The following is a 26,245-nucleotide window of genomic DNA, read 5'->3' as shown; positions in this document are numbered from 1 at the left end:
TTATGGCTATTCATTGTATTATTTGTCAGCAGGTGGTTTGTGGAAAATAGTTCAATCTATCATGTGTAATTGAACTTCAATATTTTGTTATTGAGAGTCAACAGTTAATTTTGTTAGCTCTCATAGACTTAACCATCATCAGTTCCGTTAATTTATGTTAGAAATAGAAGGTGAAAGTCCTGACTTGCCCTATCCCCACAGCAGTTCAGTGGTTTAGCAGTGGTAACATTTTGGGTTTTTTTTTTTTTTTTTTTTTTTTGTGGCAATTTCTGTAGCTCAGAGCCAGGACTGAAATTTTTCTGAGTGAGAACTGCCCTCAGTCTCTGTTATGGAAAACTCGGTGGCTTTGGAAATTAGTTTTTGCTGCATACTTGATAATGTTTCTTAATGATTCAACCTGAAATTACAGGGACATTACAATTACAACCTGAAATTTCAATTACAGTGCTTATATGTGAAACTTATACTGCAGGAAAATCATTTGATGACAACTAATCTTTGAATCACAAGTAACGCCAAACTTCTCTATATACTTCTCATACTGTCAAAAATTAAGACGAGAAGTGAGATTCCCATTCCCACACAAATTTGCAGCAAATGTATTTTCTGGGCTCAAGTTACAGTTCCAGCAGCATTTTTTAGATCTTGATACAAGCGTAGAGAAAATTTCCATATTTAAAAAATCTGTTTAACTGTACAATTGAGGAACTTCCACCTAACCTTCAATTTAAAGTTATTATTCTGCAATGTAATAAATGCTAAAAGGCAAATATCAAGATAAGACTCTAATAGAATTTTCTGAATGCCTTCCAAGTGATTAATATGCTCAATTAAAATCATATGCTTTTGGATGATATTCATATTTGACAGTACCTATCTGTGTGAGACATTTTCACAGTTGAAAATTATTATAGATCATTATCAGATGAACATTTGTAATTTTTTTTAAAAAATAAACTCTGATTTTGAACCCCACTTAAGTGAATTATCCCCCCCAAAAAATTTCATTCTCATTAATAGATCTATATTATAAAAATTTTCACTCAATGAATTTCATCAATAAAAATTTTGTGAAAATTTGTTTTCTTTTATTACACAAGTACCTGCATAATACCTTGCATTTTGTCTCTTATCTGACCCTTTACAGTGAAAGTTGCTGACTTCTGCTTTAGAGGGAGACAGGCAATAAATAAGTACTTTCTTTTTAAATAACATGATCTAAGATGGTGATAAATGTGATAAAAACAACAAATAGGGCGATGGCAACAAAACAGAGTGTTTTTTCAGAGGTGGTAACATTTAGCTAGGCCAAGAATGATACAAAACAACGATACCTGAAGGGTGATCTGGGGGCTCTAGGCTGAGGCCTGGTTTGGGAATCCTGCAACCACCCACACATTCAGTGATTCACTAGAAGGAATCACAGGACCCAGAGATAGTTACGGTGCTGTAGCTTATTACAATGATCAGCAAGGGAAAAAGACACATCAGGTGGAGCCTAGAGGATCGAGGCACGGGCTTTCTATGTCTCTTCCAAAACACTCCTCCAGGGGTCACACAGAACCTGCTTCTTCTACCAGCAGCCAGATATATCAATGCAGGTGCAGTGTTTCTGCCCAGGGAAACCCACTGAAGACTCGGAGACCAAGGTTTTTACTGGGGGCTGGTCACATAGACACAAAGCCACAACTACTAAAATACCATAGTCCCAGAAGAAAGCAGGTATTCAGTGCCCCCCGTGGACAAAATAACCTTATCAACATAGGGAACATTTCAAAAGTCAAGTTCTTAAACACTAGCAAGCAGGCCATTCTAGTGATAGTAACCTCAGTCCTGCTTCTGTTAACTCCCTCCTGGGGAGGCCCTAAAGCTGAATCAAGAAACAGGAAGGTCCGTGTGACTGCAGTAAGGCCTCTAAGTTGAACCTAGAGAGGGGCAGGAGTCAGTCACATAGGGCTTTGCCAATCACGGAGAGGAGTTTGGATTCGTGCTAAGCACAGAGTCCATCATTGAAGAGTTTTAAGCAAGGGAGTTATGGGATCTAATTTTTATTTATTTATTTTATTTATTTATTTATTTTTGGCTGCGTTGGGTCTTCATTGCTGCGCGCGGGCTTTTCTCTACTTGTGGCGAGCGGGGGCTCGTCTTCGTTGCGGTACGCGGGCTTCTCATTGCGGTGGCTTCTCGTTACGGAGCACAGGCTCTAGGCACGCGGGCTTCAGTAGTTGTGGCGTGTGGGCTCAGTAGTTGTGGCTCATGGGCTCTAGAGCACAGGCTCAGTAGTTGTGGCGCACGGGCTTAGTTGCTCCACGGCACGTGGGATCTTCCGGAACCAGGGCTCGAACCCGTGTACCCTGCACTGGCAGGCGGATTCTCAACCACTGCGCCACCAGGGAAGCCCTGTGATCTAGTTTATCCTTTGAGGAAATCACTCTCTGCACTATTAGGAATATAAAGGGGAAAGAGCCTCCAGAAAACTAGGAGGCTATCATAGTAGTCCAAGCAAAAGACATTTTAAACTAGGGTGTTAGGAGTGAAAATGAAGAGAACTAGATAAATATGGACTGTATTTTAGAGGTAAATCCAGCAAGTTTTTTTTGATAAATTGGATGAGGGGACATGAGAGAAAGTAAGGAGTCAGGACTAAATTAATTTTTTGCTTGAGCAGCTGGCTAAATGAGATGGGGGAATACTTTGGAAGAAATAGATGGGCAGGGAGAAATTGCCTACAGTCATAAGGAATGAAGGGAGTGTAGGTTCAAATGCAAGAAAACTGGTAGGTTTGGAGGTGGGAAAATAAGGAACCTCCTCTCTGATGGCTTTTATTTCATCAGCTGAGAGTGAGGAGATGGTGAAGTAGGTGGGGGAAGAGTTTTGGAATCATCACTTTGGAATGTGGGAGAGAAAATATATATATTAGAAAAGATATGGTATAATTACCATTTGAATACAATAGATGTGTTTTGAGTAGACACTAAGGGAATATCTTTTGTCTCTGACAAAGTTTTTTCAGCCCACCCAAGACTGTGTCAGGAGGTAAGAATTTGACATTTTTGATCCTTAAAGCAACTCAAGGAGAGAGACCTCTCTCTGGTCTAGGTTACTATTTGTCCTGATAGGCAGTTGTCCATTAAGTGACTTTAGTGATCTTCCATGAGCCCTCTAATGACAGAAAATAAGGAAATTTACTATCACACAAGAGTGGAGTGGGAGGGTGGTCTCCTGCATTTGCTGATTCAGGAGCTCCACGGTGTGCTGCTTCCTATCTCTTCTGCTCTGCCATCCTCTCAGCATTGGCTTCACCCATAAGGCTGTGGTATTTGTGTTATAAAAGGGCTGCCAGTAGCAGTTGGAGTTACATGCTTCCTTGCTTTTTCATCAAGTGGGAAAGAGGATAAAAACTTCTTTCGAAACCATGACCTAAAATTAGTGCTTCCTTTTAGCCTGATTGAGTCATTTTAAGATGTGAGCAAAGCCCTGTACTAAGAAGACCCTGATCTGGGGATACTGTGTGCTATTGGCTTGAATCTGGATTACTGAACTGAATCACTGATGTCAGGGGTGGGGGAATGGGAGGGTAAGGGTTGTGGGGTATGAGGGGGGTGTTATCACAATTGGCTCAGACAGTTAGCTGAGCATGCAGTGTCTTTCCCCTGAATCACTTGCATTGCATGAGGAAGGCATGGATTCCTGAATAAAATTGGAGCTTTATTAAGAAGGAAGGAGGAAATGGATGCTGGGTGTACAGAAAAGAGTTGTCCACTAGAGGAACCAAAGGGCAAAATACAGTTGGCACACTTAATGGTCCATATTAAAACTTCGTTTTTAAAATATAGTGTTTTCTATGCCGCATCAAAGGCAAACTAAGGGATGAAAAAAGAATATCCTTTAAAACTTTGATTATTATGAGATCCATTTGTAATTTTAAGGGACCCTTATGGCATCTCTATACTGGAGACTAAGAGTCAAGAATGGTTATGAAAAGTTTGTGGGATTGATTTTCTGGAGACAGGTTGGTGTGGAAAGAGTGAGAATAGAACCTGGGTGCTGACAATAGCACACCTCTGCTGGCTCTGCCAGCTCTGAGTTGTGTGACCTAGGCCAAGTCATTTAACTTCTCTGAGCCTGAGTTCATAGGGAAACATAACTGCCTAGAAACAGGGATCAGAAAGAATGAGATGTCCCTGGTAACATGCCTTGCCCATGATGGGCAGTCCTGTCTGGTAGCCTACAGGAAGGTGAGAAATAAGAGTAGTATCTGTGTTACTCTAGCAATGACCACTTTCAAATTACAGGAGAAAATAAAATATACTTAATGAACATAATTCAGTCTTTCTTTAGTAAGTTAGGCCTTGAGAAGGTCCAGTAATTTAAATCTTAAATATTGTTACTGATGTAAGTTTTGGACATTCTAAATGTGTAACAATCCCATAACATTGTCATACCTATATGTTTTAAGATGTAAATTCTTGGTATAAGCTTCTTACCATCTCATTTGATTTTTTATACAAGTTTGAAAAGCTCACTAATTCAGTTTACTTAAAATTACTTGCTATTTAAATTTTAGATAAATGTAATTCTTTGTAATTTGTGGAATATTTAATTTGGAGAATATTAAATAAGTGATGTTTCTTGAAAATTCATTATCTACATCATCACATTTAGACAAATATAGTATATGGGTTGCCCAGAGGTCCTTTTTGTAAATACATAAAAATGTTTCTGTATTACAGAAGACCTATATAATATTTAGCACTGACAAAATATTATAGAATGATCTCCAGCACATATGTATATATATATATACATATTTTACATTTAAACCATCTGGCGTTCCTTACTGAATTAAGTTTACCCGTCCCTCATATCCTTTGACTTTTATTGAATGAGGAACATTCTAATTTTAGTCCAGTGCTTTAATTATTGTGGTCAATTTTTCACACATAAATACTCTATTATATGGTAAATTTTTATGTCTATTTCCATGTAGTTTTGATTTTTTTTACAGTTGCATAAATCTTTGAATGATTTTTACTTAATGATACTTAAATTTAATTCCCTGAGTTAATATATTGTAACAACTTTGTTTGAAGAACTGTCAGATTTAATTTATCATGGTATACTATAAATTGTAGATGGTACATAATATAGTCTAAATTCATCAGAATATTTTCTTTAGAGACCACAATTTCTTTCTGCATCGAATGATTTTAAGGCGGCTGGCTCATCTTTTCATAATATTTCTCTATTTTTGCAATATTTGTACCAGATTTATAATTTGAAGCAAATGAACTTCCATATTTTGATTATTTTACTAAAAGTACTTATGTTCTGAGACTGAATTAGCTGCTGAATTGACTTACCTATTCCTTTTTATAGGGTGCAATTCATGAAAAAAGGACAGTCCAAAGCTATGGTTTTTTAACCTAGGAAATACAGAGAACTGGGAAAACTTTTTAAGCAGTAGAAACAGGCTGGACAAGATAAATTTAAAAATCTAAAAAAGAAAAAAAACAACAAATATAATTTTTTAAAAAGATTAGCAGTTTAATTTCTTCCATGAAATCCTGTTAAAAAAAAAAAAACTACTGTCTTATAAAGTGATATGAACTTATTAGTTTTTTACCAGATATATGCCTATCCAGTTGAAGATTTCCTTTGTGATCTATTCAGGTGGTTTCCTACCTATTGCCTTTCTCAATTTGTATTTACTTTCTATCTCTCCTTCATATAACATAGGTAGTAAATATATCCTGGTATTTCATAAGTGTATAATGTTTGTATATTTCTGCACATAATTATATAAAGATTTAACGTGTATCTAAAACATGCATTATTTTTTGAAAAGTTGTTTAAAGTTGTGATTGCCTAATTTGCTTGTCTAAATGCTATTTTCTCAAAAGTGCAATTTGGACTATAGCCTGAGGAAGTAGTCTGTATTTTTCTCCCTTCCTTTCCTTTCTCTTCCCTTTTCTTTCTTTCTTTTTAATTCAGTCTTAGTTTTGAGCTACTTTTTATTAAGTACACTGTCTTTCTTTGGTACATATTTTTCCTGTGTTTCAGAGATGAGTATGCATCAGCCTTAGAAATGGAAACATTTGTAATAGGTGTGTTACAACTTTTGGATTTTATCTTTGTTTAGCTACGGCTCCTTCCATCCACATCTGGGATGCAGTGAACAAGCAGACTTTATCGATACTAAGATGCTACCATTCAAAGGGAGTGTGTTCAGTCAGTTTCAGTTCTACTGGTAAACTCTTGCTATCTGTGGGGCTAGACCCAGAACATACAATTACCATTTGGAGATGGCAGGAAGGTAGGATTTTTTTTTCTTTGTAATCTTAAAAAATAAAAATGGGGTGATAGGAATTTTCTGTTTCATATTTGTGTTAACTTGGTGATTGAAACCATTATTCACTATTGAGCCCTACTCAATACCCATACACAGTTGTAGGTATGTTCCACTTTCAAAACCCAGTGAAATTGTAAACAAAGTATAAACTAATGAAAGTTATTAATATTATAAATGATTCACTGTTCTTTCCTTTCAGTAAGAAACTATGCATGTAAGTGTCTTGCTAATTATTATTTGGTTGGTTATAGAGGATCTTACTCAAGAATGCGATGAATTGTATTGTTAAGTGATAATGGAACAGCAATAGGGTAATATTACTTTAACACATTTCAGACTAAACTTCTTGGTTACATAGCCATTATAAAAAGTGAAATTCATAGAACTACACAGAAAAAAATAAGATATGGTTTCTAAAATGCCCCTTAAATTATAATGAAGCTTTCCATAAATCACACATCACTTGCAAAAATATGTAAAAAGGACCCTCTACACTAGTAATTGTATGTCATGTGATTGCTAGGTAGCAGTGCAAGGGACATGCCCTCTCTCTTTTTTGGGGGCCGTGCCGGCGCAGCTTGTGGAATCTTAGTTCCCCGATCAGAGGGCCCTCAGCAGTGAAAGCACTGAGTCTAACCACTGGACCGCCAGGGAATTCCCTGCTCTCTCTTTTTATAAGCATTTATTTTTTGAACTACATATTTTCAATAACTGTTTGATCCTGTAAAAATTAGCTTAGTTCTTATACTAACCTAGAAAATTTTGTTGTATCTTTTTTATCAGGTGCCAAAATTGCCAGCAGAGCTGGTCACAACCAACGTATTTTTGTGGCAGAATTCCGACCAGATTCAGATTCCCAGTTTGTCTCTGTGGGAGTAAAACATGTTAAGTTCTGGACATTGGCAGGAAGAGCTCTTCTTAGCAAAAAAGGGCTACTGAGCACACTGCAAGATGCCCGGATGCAGACCATGCTTGCTGTTGCATTTGGTGCAGTATGTCTCTTAAAATGCGTGTGGTAGTATAACTGTGAATTACCCAAATTGGACTAGTTTGAATTTTCTTGCCTTAGATAGATGAACCACATGAATGTTGTTTATATGGCACTCTAGTCCACTAATCCTCACATATGTCCTGGTCATGCATATATTTCATCTTTCAAATTCTGATACTTTCAGAAATCAGGGACTGGGAAAGAAAGTTAACGAGGGAGAAGGATTATAAAACATCTGAGTCCTTGGGCCACTGCCATTCTCAAAAGCCTTCATTAATTTTATAACTGTCACCCTAAATCTCCTAGGTCCTAATAATTTGTCAGAATAGGAGAAAGATAAGTCATGAAATGTGATTTTTCTAGTATTTAAGGTGGTACTTGGTTTAGGATTTCCTTTGCTTCCTATCATCTTAACTCACTGCTTATTATGTAGTTGGAAGTGCTCTTGGCCAGTGTCTCTCATTAAAGGGAAGAAGGCGAGCACAGTTCCTGGTCTAGTTTACTAGGAAGAGTGTTCAAGAGCCATTTCCTCCCCTCCCCTCCCCCATTCCACCTGGGCTTGTGATTTACAAGACACATCTCTTTCCTTTAATACCTTGCCCTGGCCAGGCTTTTTAAATCCTTTGGTGCATCAAAAAACTAAGTCGGTTTTCTTACTAAAGTGTTTATGTGGGTATGTAATACTTGAAGGAAGAAAATTATAATTCTAGATTCTTAAAGAACACTTATATTTTTGAGACCATTGAAAGTGCTGGTTGTGCTATGTCAAACTTCAGTTAAATATTGTGGAGATTCTTAATACAAGACCAGTAATTCCTTTCCAGAAGAAAATTTTATGCATTCAAGTGTTTGACATTTAATATGCCCATGTACATTAACTTTCTTTGTGTATAAAATTCCTTATTTAGTCAATTGCCCATTCCCAATAGAAAGTAAACTTGAAGATTAGACTGTTAGTCATATGTGAGGAGCCTTTAGAAATTATAAGTAAAAGAGAGATACTATTGCACGTTCATTGTTCTTTTGCCTAAATAAAAGCCTTCTCAATATTTTCATTAAAAAAAAGAATATTAGTCATAATTGACTTATGTTTGAAGCAACAGTGCAATCAGTGCGAATGTTTTGTCATATAACAAAATGGGTTGATGTTCAGTTTAAGCCTTTTTGAGCATCCTCTATGCTAGGGGCTATGAAAGGAGCAGGCGAAGTAAAATGTTAGTTTTTACATTCCAATCGCAGATAAGGCATGAATTAAAGATGCTCCTATATGACAAGTATTGAGTTGGCCAAAAGGTTCGTTCAGTTTTTTCTGTAAGATGGCTCTAGTAGCACTTAGCTGTCTTTAACTTCATTAGAAACAATTTTGTTAGATTGTATGTGACAGCTGTCATATCAGCGTGCATTTAAAAAAAGACTTATCAAAATTGGTGAATTTTTGTGTAGCCATTTTAATATTGAAGATGGAAGAAAAAAATCAACATTTTCGGCCTATTATGCTTTATTATTTCAAGAAAGATAAAAACGCAACTGAAATGCAAAAAACAGATTTGTGCAGTGTATGGAGAAGGTGCTGTGACTGATCGAACATGTCAAAAGTGGTTTGTGAAGTTTTGTGCTGGAGATTTCTCACTGGACAGTGCTCCGTGGTCAGGTAGACCAGTTGAAGTTGATAGCGATCAAATCCAGACATTAATTGAGAACAATCAACATTATACCACGAGGAAGATAGCCGACATACTCAAAATATCCAAATCAAGTGTTGAAAATCATTTGCACCAGCTTGAATCGCTTTGATGTTTGGGTTCCACATAAGTTAAGCGAAAAAAAACCTTGACCGTACTTCTGCATGCGATTCTCTACTTAAACATAATGACAATGTTCCATTTTTTAAAATAAATTGTGATGGGCTATGAAAAGTGGATATTGTACAATAATGTGGAACGGAAGAGATCGTGGGACAGGCGAAATGAATCACCACCAACTACACCAAAGGCCGGTCTTCATCCAAAGAAGGCAAGGTAATGTTGTGTATATGGTGGGATTGGAAGGGAGTCCTCTATTATGAGCTCCTTCAGGAAAACCAAACGATTAATTCCAACAAGTACTGCTCCCAGTTAGACCAACTGAAAGCAGCACTCGACGAAAAGCATCCAGACTTAGTCAATAGAAAACACATAGTCTTCCATCAGGATAACACAAGACTGCATGTTTCTTTGATGACCAGGCAAAAACTGTTACAGCTTGGTTGGGAAGTTATGATTCATCTGCCGTATTCACCAGACATTGCACCTTCAGATTTCCATTTATTTAGGTATTTGCAAAATTCTCTTAATGGAAAAATTTCAATTCCCTGGAAGACTGTAAAAGGCACCTGGAACAGTTCTTTGCTCAAAAAGATAAAAAGTTTTGGGAAGATGGAATTATGAAGTTGCCTGAAAAATGGCAGAAGGTGGTGGAACAAAAAGGTGAATATGTTGTTCAGTAAAGTTCTTGGTGAAAATGAAAAATGTGTCTTTTATTTTTACTTAAAAACTGAAGGCACTTTTTGGCCAATCCAATATAATCATTGTTTTCCAAATATGAGATATAGAGATTAAGCATAAATGCTGAGGAATTTGAAGTAATATTAAATTGTAGGGAAATTAAGCGTACAAACTAGTATTCTCAGAAAGATTGAAGAAAATCTGTTTGTTTTTGATACAATCCAAAATCTTATTTTCTTATTGGTTCTTTCCATATTGTTTTTGGTGAAGGATCTTATACAAGTTGCTCTAAAAGTGAAGCTAAAATGAGACAAAAATAGCACATAATGCAGGATTTGATTTCTCCAGTTTTTGCATAAATGAACTATATATGAGGATTGCAATTCTCAAAGTCACCTAAATCATTCTTAAATTTTTGGTACCTTAACAGATTTATCTTATTTTGGTTTCATTGCAGAAATGCATTAACTTTTGCTATTTTGATTTTAAGAAATCATGGCAAATATTAATTTTCATACACAATTTCTGAAAAACTACAACTTTGCTACAGATAATAATAGTTTTACTTTCCATGACAAAATACTTTATCAAACCTAATAAAAGTTATTTTCACTTCCTATTCCTATTCTTATTTTTAATCTCAGTTACTAATGACCTTTAAGTTATTTCTTGGGCAGCTAGAGGGAAGCAATCCATAGAGACGATATAAACTAGAATTACAGCATTTTTGAATTGGAAGGGACCTTAGAGACCTTAGGGACTTAGAAATCCCTCATTTTACACTGAAAAAGTTGATACTCATAGAGGTTAAAAGTCTTGACCAAAGTCATTCCAGCTAATAAGCAAAAGACCTGGAAAAGGAAACGGCCCTAACAAAGCTAAGCCTTGAGTTCAGGTTTTCAGACTCTTGACTCTACTGTTTTCCCGCCATCCATGCTCTCTGTATCAAAAAGGTGACATAGCGCGACTCTCTCTCTCAGTCCACCCATGTGTCTCTCCACACGTACCCTTTTTCCTCCTAATAAACACTTTACTTGTTTCACTACCAAAAAAAAAAAAAGGTGACATAGGCTCACACTTACATAGAGAATTGCTGTTTGAACTCTATTTGAACTTTTCATGAGTTTATCTCCCCCTTCCCCACTCCTTTTCAGAATAACTTGACGTTTACAGGTACCATCAGTGGAGATGTCTGTGTGTGGAAAGACCACATATTGTGTAGAATCGTGGCCAGAGCTCACAACGGGCCTGTGTTTGCCATGTACACCACCCTTCGAGACGGACTTATTGTCACTGGTGGCAAGGAGAGGCCGTGAGTCCTCTTTCTTTTCACAGCCTTACTGAATATTCATGCGTTGTGATGCCTCTGGTTTGCAGTTAATTATGTCTAGGCCACATGGATTATCCTCTGACCTTCCTCCTCATATGCGTCTCCTTTACTGCCTTTTATGCACCTTCTTGTTGATTTTTATTTCTGGTCTTAAATCCCTCCCAATGTTTTTCACATTGTAGATAAGTCTAAACTCCAACGGGGTGATCATTTTTCTGAGGTATGGATAGGTAGCTATCCTGCAGGTTAGGAATTGATTTTCTTAATGTCTCTCTGCCTGTATAAATATTGGCTGAGTAGTAGGTGGTGATCTATGGGGGAATCTGCCATTGGACTCAGGATGCATCTCGACTGCCTGCTTTCTTTTTGGTTCAAACTGGATACTAAGGGATAAAATTCATACTGCTGCATTAGAAAAGGATGAGAGGATACTAGAAATAAACTTTGCCTTGTTTGCTTTTGCTTGAGGCAAACTTGTTAGATAAAATTAAGACCTCAAAATGTGTGCGGAGAGGCCTTTTTCTGAGTGGTTTTCAAATCTCCCAGTGGAAACCAGATACTTATCATTGATTTCCTACTAACATATTCATATGCATGTTAAAATGGAATGTATATGTGACCAGGAAGTAAGTACATTCCTATACAGCATTGAAAGAACCCACAAATATGCAGCAGCTTTTGCCTTTCACATAAAGGAAGACTGTATAAGAGAAAAAACCATAAATGGGCTATATTTATCTTTTGCATATTACTCTGACACTCGTGCTTCCACACCTCATCTAGTCTTGCACTCTCCTACTCACTAGTAACCTACTAAACTGTTCAGTAGCATATTTAATAATAATGGTTGGAAAGAAATGTGCTGCTCTTTTGGCCCTGAAAATATATTCTGTAGCACAGCATCTGTAATCCTATTATCTAGCCTTGCATTTCCATTATCCTCTTAACATTAAGAATCATTTTGGGGACTTCCCTGGCAGTCCAGTGGTTAGGACTTGGTACTTTCACTTCTGTGGCCCAGGTTCAACCCCTGGTCGGAGAACTAAGATCCCACAAGCCACATGGCACAGCCAAAAAAAAAAAAAAAATTCACTTTGCACATTTCCTCAGTCAAGAAGTATTATGAGAGAGGATATATGATGTATGGGCAGGGGGCAGTGCTAAATAAACTTATGCTAATGTCAGAAAAATAAGTGTTCATAAAATAAAATTTGCCTAAACTGAATGTTTGAGACACTGTATCTTAAAATTACCATAGAAAGTTTATAAGAATATAAAGATTGGAGCCTCTTTTTCTGTTCTGCTTATAATTTAGTATTTGTTTATAATAAAAATTATTTGTAATAGCCAATAATAAATGCTTCTTTTGGTTTGGGTTGTTATTTTCTTAGGTCAAAAGAAGGAGGAGCAGTCAAACTGTGGGATCAGGAACTGAGGCGATGCCGCGCCTTCAGGCTTGAGACAGGACAAGTCACAGATTGTGTCCGTTCTGTGTGCAGAGGCAGAGTAAGATGTTTCTTGAGGCATTACAGTGCAGCAGACAGTAGAAAACAGTTATTCCTGTGATTCTCTCACCTTTTGCAACTTGATGAATAATAACTTAAAGATGGACTTGCTTGCCAGTTTTCCTCTGCCTCTTCTCTGCTGCTTTCTTTGCAGAAAGACAGGAAGCTGTTCTCCTAAGCACTGTATCTAATAAACCTTATTTTCTTGCATCTGCTAATTCAACTCTGGTAGACAGTTGAATTTATTTGCCAGTTGACTCGTTTTGATTAAAGCAGCTGTCTCCATTTGTTTAAAATATACACATTGCTCTAAAAACTTTGACCGTGCATGCACTCACAATAAGTGTATTTATAAATTACATACATGTATTATCCTGTCTGTGTATTAAATATTAGTTAAGCTTACTTTTATTTATAGTTATTTTTAACTAAAATCCAATACTTTCTTCCTGTATCCCAATGCACTTACACCTCTTTGGAGATCTTCAGACTAATATATCATAGTCAAAGTCAAAACTTTGATGACTGGAGAAGCGAGGTGTATTATCCTTAGCGTGGGCTCGCACACGCAGCCTGGCTCAGTGCTCTTGCAGATGCGCCTCTGGTCATAGAAAGCTTTGCATGAGCTAATGGCTGGCTTGCTACTAAATTAGTCAAAGCAAAAAATTCTCTGAAAGTATGTTATTTTGGTTTTGGACCCAAATCCAATGTGTGTATGTTGAGTTTGGGGATGCTTCCCACACACCACCAAACAATTCTCCAACACCAGCAGCGTGTCCAAAAATTCAACTAAGTTCTGACAGTATCTACCAGAGAGGGCATTGGATTCCACAGGTTGAAGGTTCAATCCTACAAGACTGCTCCCCTCACCACCACGTCAGATGCCATGTTCTTACCTATGCTTCTGACCAGCTGTAGTTTGGAGTTCCCAGCAACTCCTCGTTGGACTTCAGACACCAGTCAGTTACCTGTCCTCTGACCCACTGCCTATAAGTTAGAGAGGGTTGTACGACCCCTCCTCAGGTTCAGTTATTTTGCTAGAGTGGCTTACAGAGCTCAGAGAAACACGTTACTTACTGGATCACCAGTTTATTGTAAAAGGATATAACTCATGAACTGCCAGATGTAGAACTGCACAGGGCAAGGTATATGGGAAGGGGAGAGGAGCTTCCATGACCACTCAGCCTGCATCTCCACGTGTGCACCAACCTGAAAGCTCTCCAAACCCTGACCTTTTGGGTTTTTATGGAGGCTTCTTATATAGTCATAATTGATTAAATCTTTCACTATTGGTAATTGATTCAACTTCTAGCCCCTCTCCCATCCCCGAGGTGGGGCGAGGAGAGAGTGAAACTGCCAGCCCCTAACCCCTAATCACATAGTAGGGTCTCCTGGCAACCAGCCCCCATCCTTTGGTGAGGTCCATAACAAAAGATACCCCTCTTTTGTTCATCACTTAGGAAATTCCAAGGGTTTTAGGAGCTTCATGCCAGTAAGCGGGGACAGACCAAATATATAGGCCATCCCCAAGTTAAAGTTTTTCGATTTTAAGATGGTGCAAAAATGATACAAATTCAGTAGAAACCATATTTCGAATTTTGAATTTTGATCTTGCCCTGGCTAGTGATGTGCTAGTGCAATGATGTGCTAGTGATGTGCGGTACAATCCTCTCGCGATGCCGGGCTGCGCAGCAAGCCCCAGCTCCCAGTCAGCCGCAAGGGCCGACAATCAGTTCTCTTACAGCCATGCTGTCTGTACCGAGACGACCGCTGTGTTTTTCACCTTCAGGATAGTATTCAATAAACGACATGAGGTATCCAACACTTTATTATAAAATAGGCTTTGTGTTAGATGATTTTGCCCAACTGGAGGCTCAAGTAGGTGTCCTGAGCATGTTTAAGGTAGGCCAGGCTGTCATGTTTGATAGGTTAGGTGTGTCAAATGCACTTTTAACTTATGACATTTTCAACTTATGATGGACTTATCAGATGCAACCCCATCATAAATTGAGGAAGATCTGTATATTTCTTACTCTAAGTCACAGTATCACATAGGCCAGTAGATCGTTCTCATATTATTAAGAAGAGCAACTGTGGTATCCCATTAAATATATTGGCCCCACTTGTGTTTCAGGGCAAGATACTAGTAGGGACAAGGAATGCTGAAATAATTGAAGTTGGAGAGAAAAATGCAGCATGTAATATTTTAGTTAACGGTCATATGGATGGACCTATATGGGGACTGGCGACACATCCTTCCAGGGATTTTTTCCTTTCTGCTGCAGAAGATGGGACAGTGAGACTCTGGGACATTGCTGATAAAGTAGGTATAATTTTTTTAAAAGATGTTACAATTTCTAAAAAGCAAAGTCCTAAATTGCTAGCACTTAAAGAACTATCTCAGCATTGTGTTGAGAATTTGGAGGAGAAACTGGTTTACTTTGTAAGTACTCTGCTTAATGTAGTTCTCTATGACTCTTTTGGTTCTTATGCAGAAGATGTTGAACAAAGTGAATTTGGGACATGCTGCTCGTACTGTGTGTTATAGCCCTGAAGGGGACATGGTGGCTATTGGAATGAAAAATGGAGAATTTATTATTTTACTTGTGAGCTCTCTAAAGATATGGGGAAAGAAGAGAGATAGACGATGTGCAATCCATGATATCAGGTTAGTCAACAAATGGAATGGTATGTCAAGGATACTCTTTAAATGACCCAGCTTGCATTTGGAAAAAAGGTCCTTAGTGCCTGTAGCATTTCAACACATCATAAATTGTATGCTGAGATATGGCTGTTTGTATACTTATCTACTTCTCCTTACTAAATTATGAGTCCACTGGGCACCAGCCACAGTGCCTTATAATAGCAAGTATTCAGGAAATGTTTGATGAATAAGTATCACATTGGACGTGTCCAGTAAGTTCATCCTGCCAAGAATTATCTTCCATCTTCCCTTAAAAGTCTGGAAAATTAGGGAGTTCCCTGGCAGTCCAGTGGTTAGGACTTGGCGCTTTCACTGCTGTGGCCCGGGTTCAATCCCTGGTCAGGGAATTAGGATACTGCAAGCCACACGGCATGGTAAAAAAAAAAAAAAAAAAAAAGCCTGGAAGGGCTTCCCTGGTGGTGCAGTGGTTAAGAATCCACCTGCCAATGCAGGGGACACAGGTTCGAGCCCCGGTCTGGGAAGATCCCACATGCTGCAGAGCAGCTAAGCCCATGCGCCACAACTACTGAGCCTGCGCTCTAGAGCCCGTGAGCCACAACTACCGAGCCCGTGTGCCTAGAGCGTGTGCTCCGCAACAAGAGAAGCCACCACAATGAGAAGCCCGCGCACCACAACAAAGAGCAGCCCCCGCTCACCGCAACTAGAGAAAGCCCACGTGCAGCAACGCAGACCCAACGCAGCCAAAAAAAAAAAAAAAAAAAACCTGGAAAATTAAAGTTATAACCCCAAACATCTCTTAGAAAGCCTGAAAAATTAAACTTATAACCCCAAACGTCTTTTACTTCTCTTCATCTCCACTGAATATATAGTTCATTTCATTTAATCCATAGTCATTGAACATCTATGCCCCAGATTATGAATTAATTAAAACTTTTCTTGAGCCTTTTTCAGTGCTTAAGCTTATATTAACAGTGGTTACCATTTACTGAGCACTTCTATGTGATCAAGATAGATTATTAAATCCAGGTCTGTCAAAAGCTTGCACTGTTTTCACCAGTAAAACCGTTTTTACAAATGAAACCTTCCCCAGATCTTCAGTATATAAAACAGTAATTATGGCTTCCCTCAGCTCTCCAATTTCCCAAAGGTACATCAGCAAGACTTATGGAGCATTTTCAAAAAACTGAACTGTCCCATACTGCTTTGCATCATCGATAGGCAAATAGTACTTTATTATTTTAAAATAACTTCTTCCAAGCTTCAAGTAGTGTCACTTCATCTAATAACGTGGCGTGAGTTAAGCTGGTCTGTGTCCCTTGCTATTAAGACATGATCTTTCCAGATGAAAGGATCCTATTGTACTGAATTATGTAATTTAGGAATATATGTAAATTGATAGTGGCTTTTTAAAAACTGAGCTATTTTTAAAGAAATTAGGAGATGAAAATTCAGGAACCACTTAATGTTGAAGTAAAATATAAAACCTTTTGGTTTATGTAACACAGGCAAATATCAGTATACACAATCTGTTGTGCCTATCAGGTAAATCTGTTTGAGGCCATATCACACATTATTTATCTCAAATACTTATTTTTGAGAGCTGAAAAGTCAGTGGTCTTAAATGTTTATACTATTTCATGTGGCCTAATGCATCTTTTACATGTAATCTTTTGTTACATGTTCAGATTTAGTCCAGATTCCCGGTTTCTGGCAGTGGGTTCCAGTGAGAATTCAGTGGATTTTTATGACCTAACATTGGGTCCCACCCTTAACAGAATCAGCTACTGCAAAGACATCCCAAGCTTTGTCATTCAAATGGACTTCTCTGCAGATAGCAGACATCTCCAGGTACAGTACCAAGACTACGCGAATAGTTTTTACATTTTGTTAGTGAATGCTTTTAAAACTCCTCCGTTCCAGAGCTTCTCAACTCTTGCCTTTTATTCACTACTATTCACTGTTTCTGCATAAATTCTTTACTATTCTTCCCAGTCCTTTTCTTCATTTTTTTTGCTCACAGATTTTTGTGGTCATGTTTTAGTCTTAATAATGTTAGAAATGTAAATCAAGTAACACTTTGCCAGTTTACTATAAACTACTTCTGGATTTTGCCTCTCACATGATGGAATTGTTCCATTTTAATATTATGAAAGGTCTCCACCGGTTGCTATAAACGGCATGTCTATGAAGTGCCTTCAGGAAAACATCTCATGGATCAGGCTGCCATTGACAGAATTACTTGGGCTACATGGACTAGGTAAATATTTCATGTGTCAGAAGGGAAGAGCTGACTGAAGGTCAGCTAGGAGAACTGGAAAATCCTATTTCTGAACAGTTAGAGCCATTCCCACTAAGGAGCAGTAATTGAGTTTTAAGTTTTTGTTACCATCTTGAATTCTTCCTAAGAAGAGAATGATATACTTACTCATGCTGGGACCCCTTTTGATCAAATATATTTCTATGCTTTATCAGTTCTTTTAATTAAAGGAAATCAAAGTTGTGACTTTAAAAATGCCCTGATACTTCCTTAACATAAGTAGGTTTAATAACAGACAATGAAAACATGTATTGGGTACTGTTAGGCAACTGTATTATTTCCCTATCTAAAGGAATGCTATTGATAGCAGCTGTTAGAAATGAAACCTTATAAAATGGGTTCAAATTTGCTGGCTGTAGAACAGATAACCGTGCATAACCATCAATGAAAATGAAAAATGCCATCAACACTTTTAAAATAGTTCTATCAGTTATCATAAAGTATTAACTGACTTTTTAAAGGATTAATCTATAAACCCTTAAAATGATAGAACTTCATTGAGAAAAGGTGTGTGTATTGGGAGTGAGGGAGCGCCATCCCGGCAGGTTCAGGCTTCCAGGTAACACCTTGTCATAACTTATTCCTATGTTTAAATAACGTAACTAGGTACTCAGAGGTTAATTACCAAGAAACTTTTTCAGTATGGTAAACCTATCTGTGCTATGGTGGATTTTTTTATTCCTTCTCTCTAGCATTCTAGGAGATGAAGTTATGGGAATCTGGTCCAGACATGCTGAGAAAGCCGATGTCACCTGTGCCTGCGTCTCTCATTCAGGAATCAGCCTTGTAACAGGAGATGACTTTGGCATGGTTAAGTTATTTGACTTCCCGTGTCCTGAAAAATTTGTAAGTTGATGTTGGGTTTAGTATTTTATGTAACTTTACTCCTGATTTAGACTTCTGATCATTAGTATTCTTTCCCACATAATAGCTAAAATGTTATATTGTCTCATGATTTGAAAATACTTTTAAATTTGTGATTCTAAAATTTTCTCCGAACTTCCTAAATCCATTACTCTGAAATAAAAGCTATTAGAAATTGTCTCCCCTTGCCTCCAAGCCACGCCACCTTCGCAGACTGTCCTGTGATTAGTCTTTTATCAAACCTTTAATCAATCTGTTACCAAATTTCAAATGCTTTTCAATGAAGATCCATTACTAATTCTGAAAAAGCATTTCATCATTAGCTGTGCTCCAAACTGCTTTCTCTCTCCACAGCCCTCGTGATGGAGATAATGGTTCCCGACTAGGAACCTTTGACTTCTGTTTCCATCACACACCCTGAGCTCTGTTCTTGTTTTTTAGGCGAAGCACAAAAGGTTCTTGGGTCATTCACCCCATGTGACAAATATTCGATTTACCAGTGGTGATCGACATGTTATTAGTGCTGGAGGTGATGACTGCAGGTTGGTAACTTTCTCAGCCCAAGATGAGCAGGACTATCTTTTACTAGTTGAGAGGTTATTACTGTTTCTTCGACAGTTTCCGTTTATGGACTCAGCTAGTCATCATAATAAGGTAGCATAACCAGATGGCTCCTTGGAGTCGCATACTGTGTAAATACATAATAGAAGGAATTGAAAGAGTAAAGTTTTTACACATGTATGATTTGAAAGCTTAATTAAAAACATAAACTGTTCTGAAAATCTAGAAATACAACGAACTCACTGCAGTTCTTTCTCTGATTGCAGTTTATTTGTCTGGAAATGTGTACATATGCCTCACTGAAAGATACGGATGCTGAGAAGACTCCATAAAGTAACAGCCTTGAGAAACCAGAGCTACACAAGAGGAAAAAAACCAGAACCAAACCCTGCGTGGTCATGTGGTGCTAACTTAAGACTGTAACAGGGATTTATCCACATTTGTCAAAATAGCAGAAAGACTGATAAGTTCAAAATATTTGTTATATGCACTAGATAACTGTCCATAATCCATACACTGCCAGGTAATCACATTTCAAGGAGGGACTGAATAAATATTTGCTGGTAAAAGCCACCCCCCATTTTAGGGAGGATGCAGATTTGGCAGACTTCCTGGGGAGGTTTGGGAGACAGTGCTCCTCAAAAAAACGAACCAAAACCTTAAAAACCCAACTTGGATAATTTCCTTCCTCTTTTTAGCAAACCTTTTTCTTTTTAGAATTTATATTTTATTTTCAAGGTTCAATTGTTTAATAAAATATTTCATCCTTGTGTTCACATTAAGGAAATACACCATCACCCTAAAGGATCACAGGTTTTAAAAGGCAAACATTATTTTCCCTAAGAAAACACACACAGGCTTTACTGGAGAATATGATGCTTCTTAAGCATTAATAAAGTCCTGTTTATAAAGGACATTTTTCTCCTGGAAATTTTAAATTCAGGAACAAATCCAAAGTTAGTAGTGTATGATCGCTACATTTTCATTTTTGAGCTGTCAATCTTATGTTCAGAATTCATCTCTATAATTGAAAGAGTAAAATGTGATCATGGCCTCATTAATGAAAAAGTAGTATGATGAACAATCATTTCCAATGGTGTACAGTTTAAGGTTTTATGTAGCAATAGTATTTAACTGGCAGAGAATACTGAATATTTAAAAATGTAGTCTAATAGAAACATTGTTTAACATGTAAACTAAAGCGTTAAGTTCACATTTACGAAGTTATACAATTTAGTAACTCTTGAAATAAAATTTTTATAGCCTTTTTTTTCTATTGGAAAAACTTGTTTAGTTAGATGTATGTCACCCCATCGGCTGACTTCCGAAAGGAATGAAGATAGGTCCACTTGTAAACTTGTCTATAAAAATTCCTTTTGGGTGGATTGGGGCTGAACTTAGATCTTTACTCCTATTCACTTTAAATGCTGCCAAAGATCAGTACTTGCCATTCAGGAACTTGCTGTTTAGCTTATCTGTAGTTTCCTGAAGACTGGAAGTTATGCAGACTGCTATTTAAAAATATATTTTTCTAAGTATGAAGAAGTTTAAGATGCTCTTTTGGTCCTATAATTTTTACTTTAATGTGTTAATTATCTTCGTAGCATAATAGACCCCTTCTTCAGGTTTCTGGAAATCTGTTTTCTATGTGCAACACCTTGTAAATATTAAAAACAGAAATGGCTGAATTTTATCATGGAAAGCCTAAGCAGTGATTGATTGAACCCAGTCAGTTTTAAAGCTCTGAATAGCTGTGTCTGAAGGACTGATTGGGGTGTTTGTTAAGAAGCTTGAAACATTAAGATCATTTTCTTTCATTTTTCTTATCAATGGATTCTCCTAAACTAAGCCCAATTTGAGAAAACACTAATATTAAGTTTCTATTCATGTGTATTATAAAGGAGCAGCCAATAAATGAGAGCAAAAAAATCCCATGAACCACACTCTCCTCTCCCCATATTTTTGAGGCTGTTGCAGTTTCAAATTTTCCTTCTGAGTCAAGTTCACCTGCTTTTGGCTAAAGAGAAATTCCAGTTCCTTTACAGTGTGGGGAGAAACTCTTAACTATAACCTTAAGCAAATAAACTATATAGGATGAAATTGCTTCCACTGCATTTTTGTTCTTCCCAGTGGCCAACCTGGTAAGCCAGCCTGAATCACCGTTGTCAGTTTCCCGATTAAAGGTCACGTTGATTTTAAGTAGTCATCCCACAGCCACCTTGCTTATAGGAGCCATCAACTAAGGGAAGGTGAATAACCACAACAGGCCATGTAGATTATGCCCTATGTTTTTTTAACCCAGAGAATTATTTTTGTGTGCAGTATTTGACTGAACTCCCGAATTTGTACCCCGAGCCTTCTCCTAGCACCTTTCGTCCTGCTTCTGGCAGATGCATGCCAAAGCACCCTCTGCACCCTGGTTCCATCATGGAATGCTAGCCACGTCTGTTCCCTTATTTTTGGTGATCTTTTTTGATGATGGTTCGTTTTGGACCAAGTTAGTTACCCAACAGATATTTTAGAGTCAACCTTAGCTTGCCCATAAACCATAGCAACTCAAGGAAAAAACTCTTAAATGTGTCTCCAGGCTGTGTCTATTAAATAGCAAAAAACAATCTGATTTCAGCATGTTATTATTTCCCTGTAAAATGGCTGAACTGAAACCACTTGAAGCTCTTGTTTGTTTCCCAGTTACGTTTTTACAGTGAAATGATGAGAATGCAACTATACTCCACTTACAAGTAATGATACTAAAAAGTCTGTTTAAATTTCTGGAAATACAATTTAAAACAAATTTCTTCTGCACAGATGTAAAGCATCTCAAGTAAGTTAACACTGGAAAGAAAAAATACCTTCAGTTCAATGAAGAAAACTGTTTAGAATGAAGTGGAATTGTCATTCATTTCACCCAAGCCTAACTAACTACATGATAGCTTTATGCATGCTCTTGTGGGCACTGTCTTTTTCTAATGTTTCAAGTCTTGTAAGCACAGCAAAGTGCAACTTAAAAGATGGTTTAATAACTAACTGGATAATTCTTTCTTCTCTCAATGGAAAAGAGATGGCCACAAGGCTGCTGGTTTTAGGCTCTGAAACATGGACTTTTACACACGTAGTTTTATTATCCCTTGGGTATATGACTAAGCAAGTAAATGAACTTTTTTTTTAATAGTTTAATTTGGTCCTGAGAATATTTTGAGTCTTTACTATCCCTTTTGCATTAACTCTTTTCTAACCAACTTTTAGCTTTACTTTTTAAAAAACTACATCGTCTTTAAAATCAGTGATCCGTTATTTAATTCTAAAGCATTGGACACTTCTTGCCTTAACAATTTTAAAACCACATACACAAAACCCTATTTTCATGCAGTATTCCAAAAGTTTAGTCCTATTTTGCAGTTTAGCCATCTGATCTCTGTAATTATAGTCTGTCATTTTAAAAAATCTAACTTTTACATTAAAAAAATTATCTTCAATAATAACTATATTTTCTGTGGAGTTAGTTACTTCTGAGAATGTGATTTTTCAGAATGTGAAAATATATATGTATAGCTATAATCTTGTGAGTTTAAAGTTTGTTCTGATACCTTATGTATATACTTGTAAAAAAATTTTGTATAATTTTGTGATAATGTAGATCCCCAAATATTTATTTAAAAAACATATGTTAACAGTAAATGAAGGCATTTTAAGGAACTGTTCCTGTTTTTTGCCCTTGCCATTCCAACTGTTTCACCCTACACGCCCCACCTCACTCATCCTTTCTCAGAAAGCAAGGGACTGAGATTTGGGAACGATTTACCAAAGCAGCACTCAACCCAAGAAGCTTGTATTATCATGTTTTTCAAACTAACTTCACTTTAAAAGTAGGACTCAATAACTGTTTTAAGCCACCTCAACACTTTGGGCCACTCCTGTTTTCAGAGTTGAAGAAAACAGCAATCCAACTTTTGGAATAAGGACACTCCCCTCATACATCTCTCCACACACACAGCAACACTGTTGCCTGAAACTGGATTATCAGTACTAACAATGATATCACCAACATTGTAAATGCTGATACTTGAACACAGCAGTTTCACACACAAACATGCCTCAAATGTTTTAATAGAATTTGGCTTCTCCTGAAACTATCTTTCCATAGTCAAAACAAAACAACAAAAAAACACCCAATGTTAAAATCACTTAATAAACGTACAAACTTGAAAAATTAGACACTTCAGATAGGCAATAAACTTCATTATTATGAAAGCAATATATTCCAAGTTTCAAAGATTTGACAAATTCTGTAGAATGTCTTTCATCAGTAATGGAAACTTTCAAACTTCATAGTCTTCTGCCAGGTAGCACTGGGTGTCATTCACTGAATAAACAAAACCAAAAATTTTTTCAATTAACTGCTTTAATTAACATCAGTTAAGAGAAGCTGAGTATTTTCAGACAATGAATATTTGGTTCTAATACTAACATATGCATTTAAATTTACAGGCCACAGTAAAAATATTTTGAAATTTACTTTCAATGTTTTACAATTACTAATGTTTAAGAAAACTGATGTGAGATTTGTAAGCAGTGTAACTTTTGAAGGCCTTAAGTTTATGTTCACATAGTATGTTCAGAAGTTAAAGAAAAATCTGATGTGGAGATGATCTAGGTAAACAAGCAATTGCTGAATGAAACAAAATTTGGTTTATGTAGTCGATTATTTTTCCAAAGGACCCTTAATTGAACAGCAGAGAAAAACCAAAGTGATTAGGTTTCCCCCGAATTTGTATGCTTATAAATTTAAGAAACTAGATACTAGAAAAGCATTTGAAATGACATTAGAAAAACTGATTTTAACCTTTACCTGGTTTGAGGTCGAATCCATTTCAAGGCATGTCGTGGTGGTACAGTAATGGTGGGATGATAAAATGTACAGTCAGGTCTTGTACACTGAGTGTTAAATCTACAGTGCTAAAGAGAGAGAACAGTTTCAACATCTGCAAAGCTAATACAAAAAAACACAGCAATCTGAGATGACAGTAACCAGCCCACCATGAGGTTAATGGGGCAGCAGAGATGATCTGCAACTTTCACTTTAATACACCACTGAAGCCCTGAAAAATGGACCCCCACCAAGACACAAAATCCTAATGAAAGAATAACAGCAAGTTAAGTTTCAAAAGAGACTTTAGTATGTAATACAAACTGCCTCTAATCAATGTACTAACCACCTTACACATACTGCCCAACATCCCTTATTTTTTACCCTCGTCTATGCCCAACTGCAGTTGGGGAAGTAAAGGCCTTTCGTACGGTTTCCAGGCTGCTATTTCAAAGAGAAGATGATTCACGCTGAGCAACTAAACAGCTGGAGACACATCAACCAATCTTTAGTACCGAGACAATTAAAACCATGGTACAAGTATGGATGGTACCATTAGGTACTACTGGATTTCATCATCTCAGTTCTGGCATGAGGGCTGCGGGAGGGGGAACACACGCAGGGGCAAAGAAGAATGGAAAGTGACGGGCGAAAGTGAGCTTCATTCTCCTAAGCGATTAGGCTACTGACATTAAATCAGTTCAGACAGCTTGGCCTAATGGGCCAGACGTGGGCTCAGGGACAACTAAGGAATAACTTAAAGATCTTAAAAACCATAACATGAACTCTAACAGAAAAGTTAAACTTGGGGGGTGGGGGAAGGAAGACAGTATAGTTTGCTAGTGACCTTACAACCTCAGAAGTGAGAAGTTACCACTAAATTCATTTTTGGGAAAATGAAAGTTCTTACTTTTGGATGATAGAAGGGACATTCCATTTTCTTACAAGCAGGGAAGTAACGGCAGAGCTGACTACTAGAAGGTGGTGCTGGTGTTGTAACTGCTGACAAAAATAAGGACAAAGGTGAAATTTATTTGGCAAAATAATTTTTAATGCAGTCTGCTGATATTTTTATGGGACCCACTTTTAAGTTAAAACACAAGGAGATTTATATATTCATTAGTCAAAATAAAATCCTTTAGAATACTGTAGGATGGGTACACTTGTTCTTTAAAGATTAGTTAGAATAACTGATGATGGCACAATGATTTCTGAAACTATTCCCTGTTTTTCTTTTTAATTCAGTTTATAATCACAGAATGTCATTTTTTCATTTTTCACCCAAATGTAGTAGGGCACAAAGTCACCAACCTGGTTTTGGAGGCAGTACTGGAATTCTTCTACTCATATGAGTGAAGGGACACTCTGGTTTAGTACATTTTGCATCGTATTTACAATTTGGATGAACAAACAAACATTTTTCAGCGAATTTACAATTGGGGAAGGCTCTATAAGACAAAAGGACATATTACTCACATTTAGTCTCCTCAATGCATTACTAGTTTTTTGTAGAGAGGGTCCATTATACTCCTAATTTCATCACTACTTGTTTTGAGATACACAGAAGTAACAGAAAAAAAAGGAAACTCCATTTCTAAATGATGCCAGATATCAAAACAGGACACAACTGTCTATTCCAAAGCCTGTCGTAATAGCAGATTTTCAACTCAAGCCAAGCCACCATGAAAGGTAGAAAGGTTTTCTGTGATAATAAGAAACACCACTTACTCCCTAATTAAGGTCTACGTCTGTAACACTGTATGGCGTAAACTCTATGTGAGCACAACATGTATGCAAGGCACTGTACTATGAGGAAAAAAAAAAAAATGAGACTGATCCTATGGTCTCCCTCTACATGCACATCCATAAAATTCTCACATCAAAATTTCCTTAAAGTTAAAACATGAAGAGATTCCACCCACAGGACCAAAAAAAAAAAAAATTTGTCTCTCAAAGCTCACTCCACAGAACCAGCCATCTAGCAAGGAAAAATTATACTGAAGTCCAGAATATTTTCTCATTACCTATAAACTAATTTTTTCCCCAAAGTCTTAAAGTCTGTGTGTGAACACAATGCATACAAACTGGGGCGGTTACCATACACCCATCTCCTTAAAGGTACAGAATCCTCAAAGAAACCCAGAAATTTCAGTATCTCAAGGCATGAGGCACAAAGAAGCCTCCTCCTACCTCCCCCCCCGCCCCCAAATACACACAGACACAAGTGAATGCTGTCCTGGGAGCACCAGAGTCAAGTATCACTGCTGCATTTAGTTGTAAAACTCAAACGTGTCCACAGAAAAGAACAAA

General features: G+C 37.2%; 2 protein-coding genes across 20 annotated transcripts in view; one reads left to right on the top strand and one right to left on the bottom strand.

Moving 5' to 3' along the window:
* The window catches only part of EML5 (EMAP like 5), a 167,900-nt gene extending 148,141 nt beyond the window's left edge, over positions 1-19,759 (top strand). The window contains exons 32-42 of the mRNA XM_057542111.1: positions 6,143-6,316; positions 7,136-7,344; positions 10,981-11,138; positions 12,548-12,662; positions 14,796-14,984; positions 15,157-15,329; positions 17,012-17,174; positions 17,480-17,583; positions 18,336-18,489; positions 18,949-19,049; positions 19,335-19,759. Of these exons, the coding sequence (XP_057398094.1) occupies positions 6,143-6,316; positions 7,136-7,344; positions 10,981-11,138; positions 12,548-12,662; positions 14,796-14,984; positions 15,157-15,329; positions 17,012-17,174; positions 17,480-17,583; positions 18,336-18,489; positions 18,949-19,049; positions 19,335-19,371 (1,577 nt within the window). The 3' untranslated portion in view covers positions 19,372-19,759. The remainder of the gene's footprint in view (positions 1-6,142; positions 6,317-7,135; positions 7,345-10,980; positions 11,139-12,547; positions 12,663-14,795; positions 14,985-15,156; positions 15,330-17,011; positions 17,175-17,479; positions 17,584-18,335; positions 18,490-18,948; positions 19,050-19,334) is intronic.
* Positions 19,760-23,157: 3,398 nt separating this feature from the next.
* Positions 23,158-26,245, bottom strand: part of ZC3H14 (zinc finger CCCH-type containing 14) — a 39,346-nt gene continuing 36,258 nt past the window's right edge. For 11 of the 19 annotated variants that reach the window (XM_007188720.2, XM_007188726.2, XM_007188722.2 and 8 more), the window contains 4 exons: positions 25,247-25,383; positions 24,846-24,937; positions 23,918-24,024; positions 23,158-23,431 (listed from right to left, as the gene is read on the bottom strand). In XM_007188720.2, the coding sequence (XP_007188782.1) occupies positions 23,425-23,431; positions 23,918-24,024; positions 24,846-24,937; positions 25,247-25,383 (343 nt within the window). In that variant the 3' untranslated portion in view covers positions 23,158-23,424. The remainder of the gene's footprint in view (positions 23,432-23,917; positions 24,025-24,845; positions 24,938-25,246; positions 25,384-26,245) is intronic. The other 8 variants (XM_007188721.2, XM_007188727.2, XM_028168132.2 and 5 more) reach the window with 1 other exon arrangement.

The sequence above is a fragment of the Balaenoptera acutorostrata genome, chromosome 3 (genome assembly GCF_949987535.1).
Source record: "Balaenoptera acutorostrata chromosome 3, mBalAcu1.1, whole genome shotgun sequence".
Classification (NCBI taxonomy): Eukaryota; Metazoa; Chordata; class Mammalia; order Artiodactyla; family Balaenopteridae; genus Balaenoptera; species Balaenoptera acutorostrata.
The sequence above is the reverse complement of the archived record's forward strand: the minus strand, read 5'-3'. Positions and strand labels throughout refer to the sequence as shown.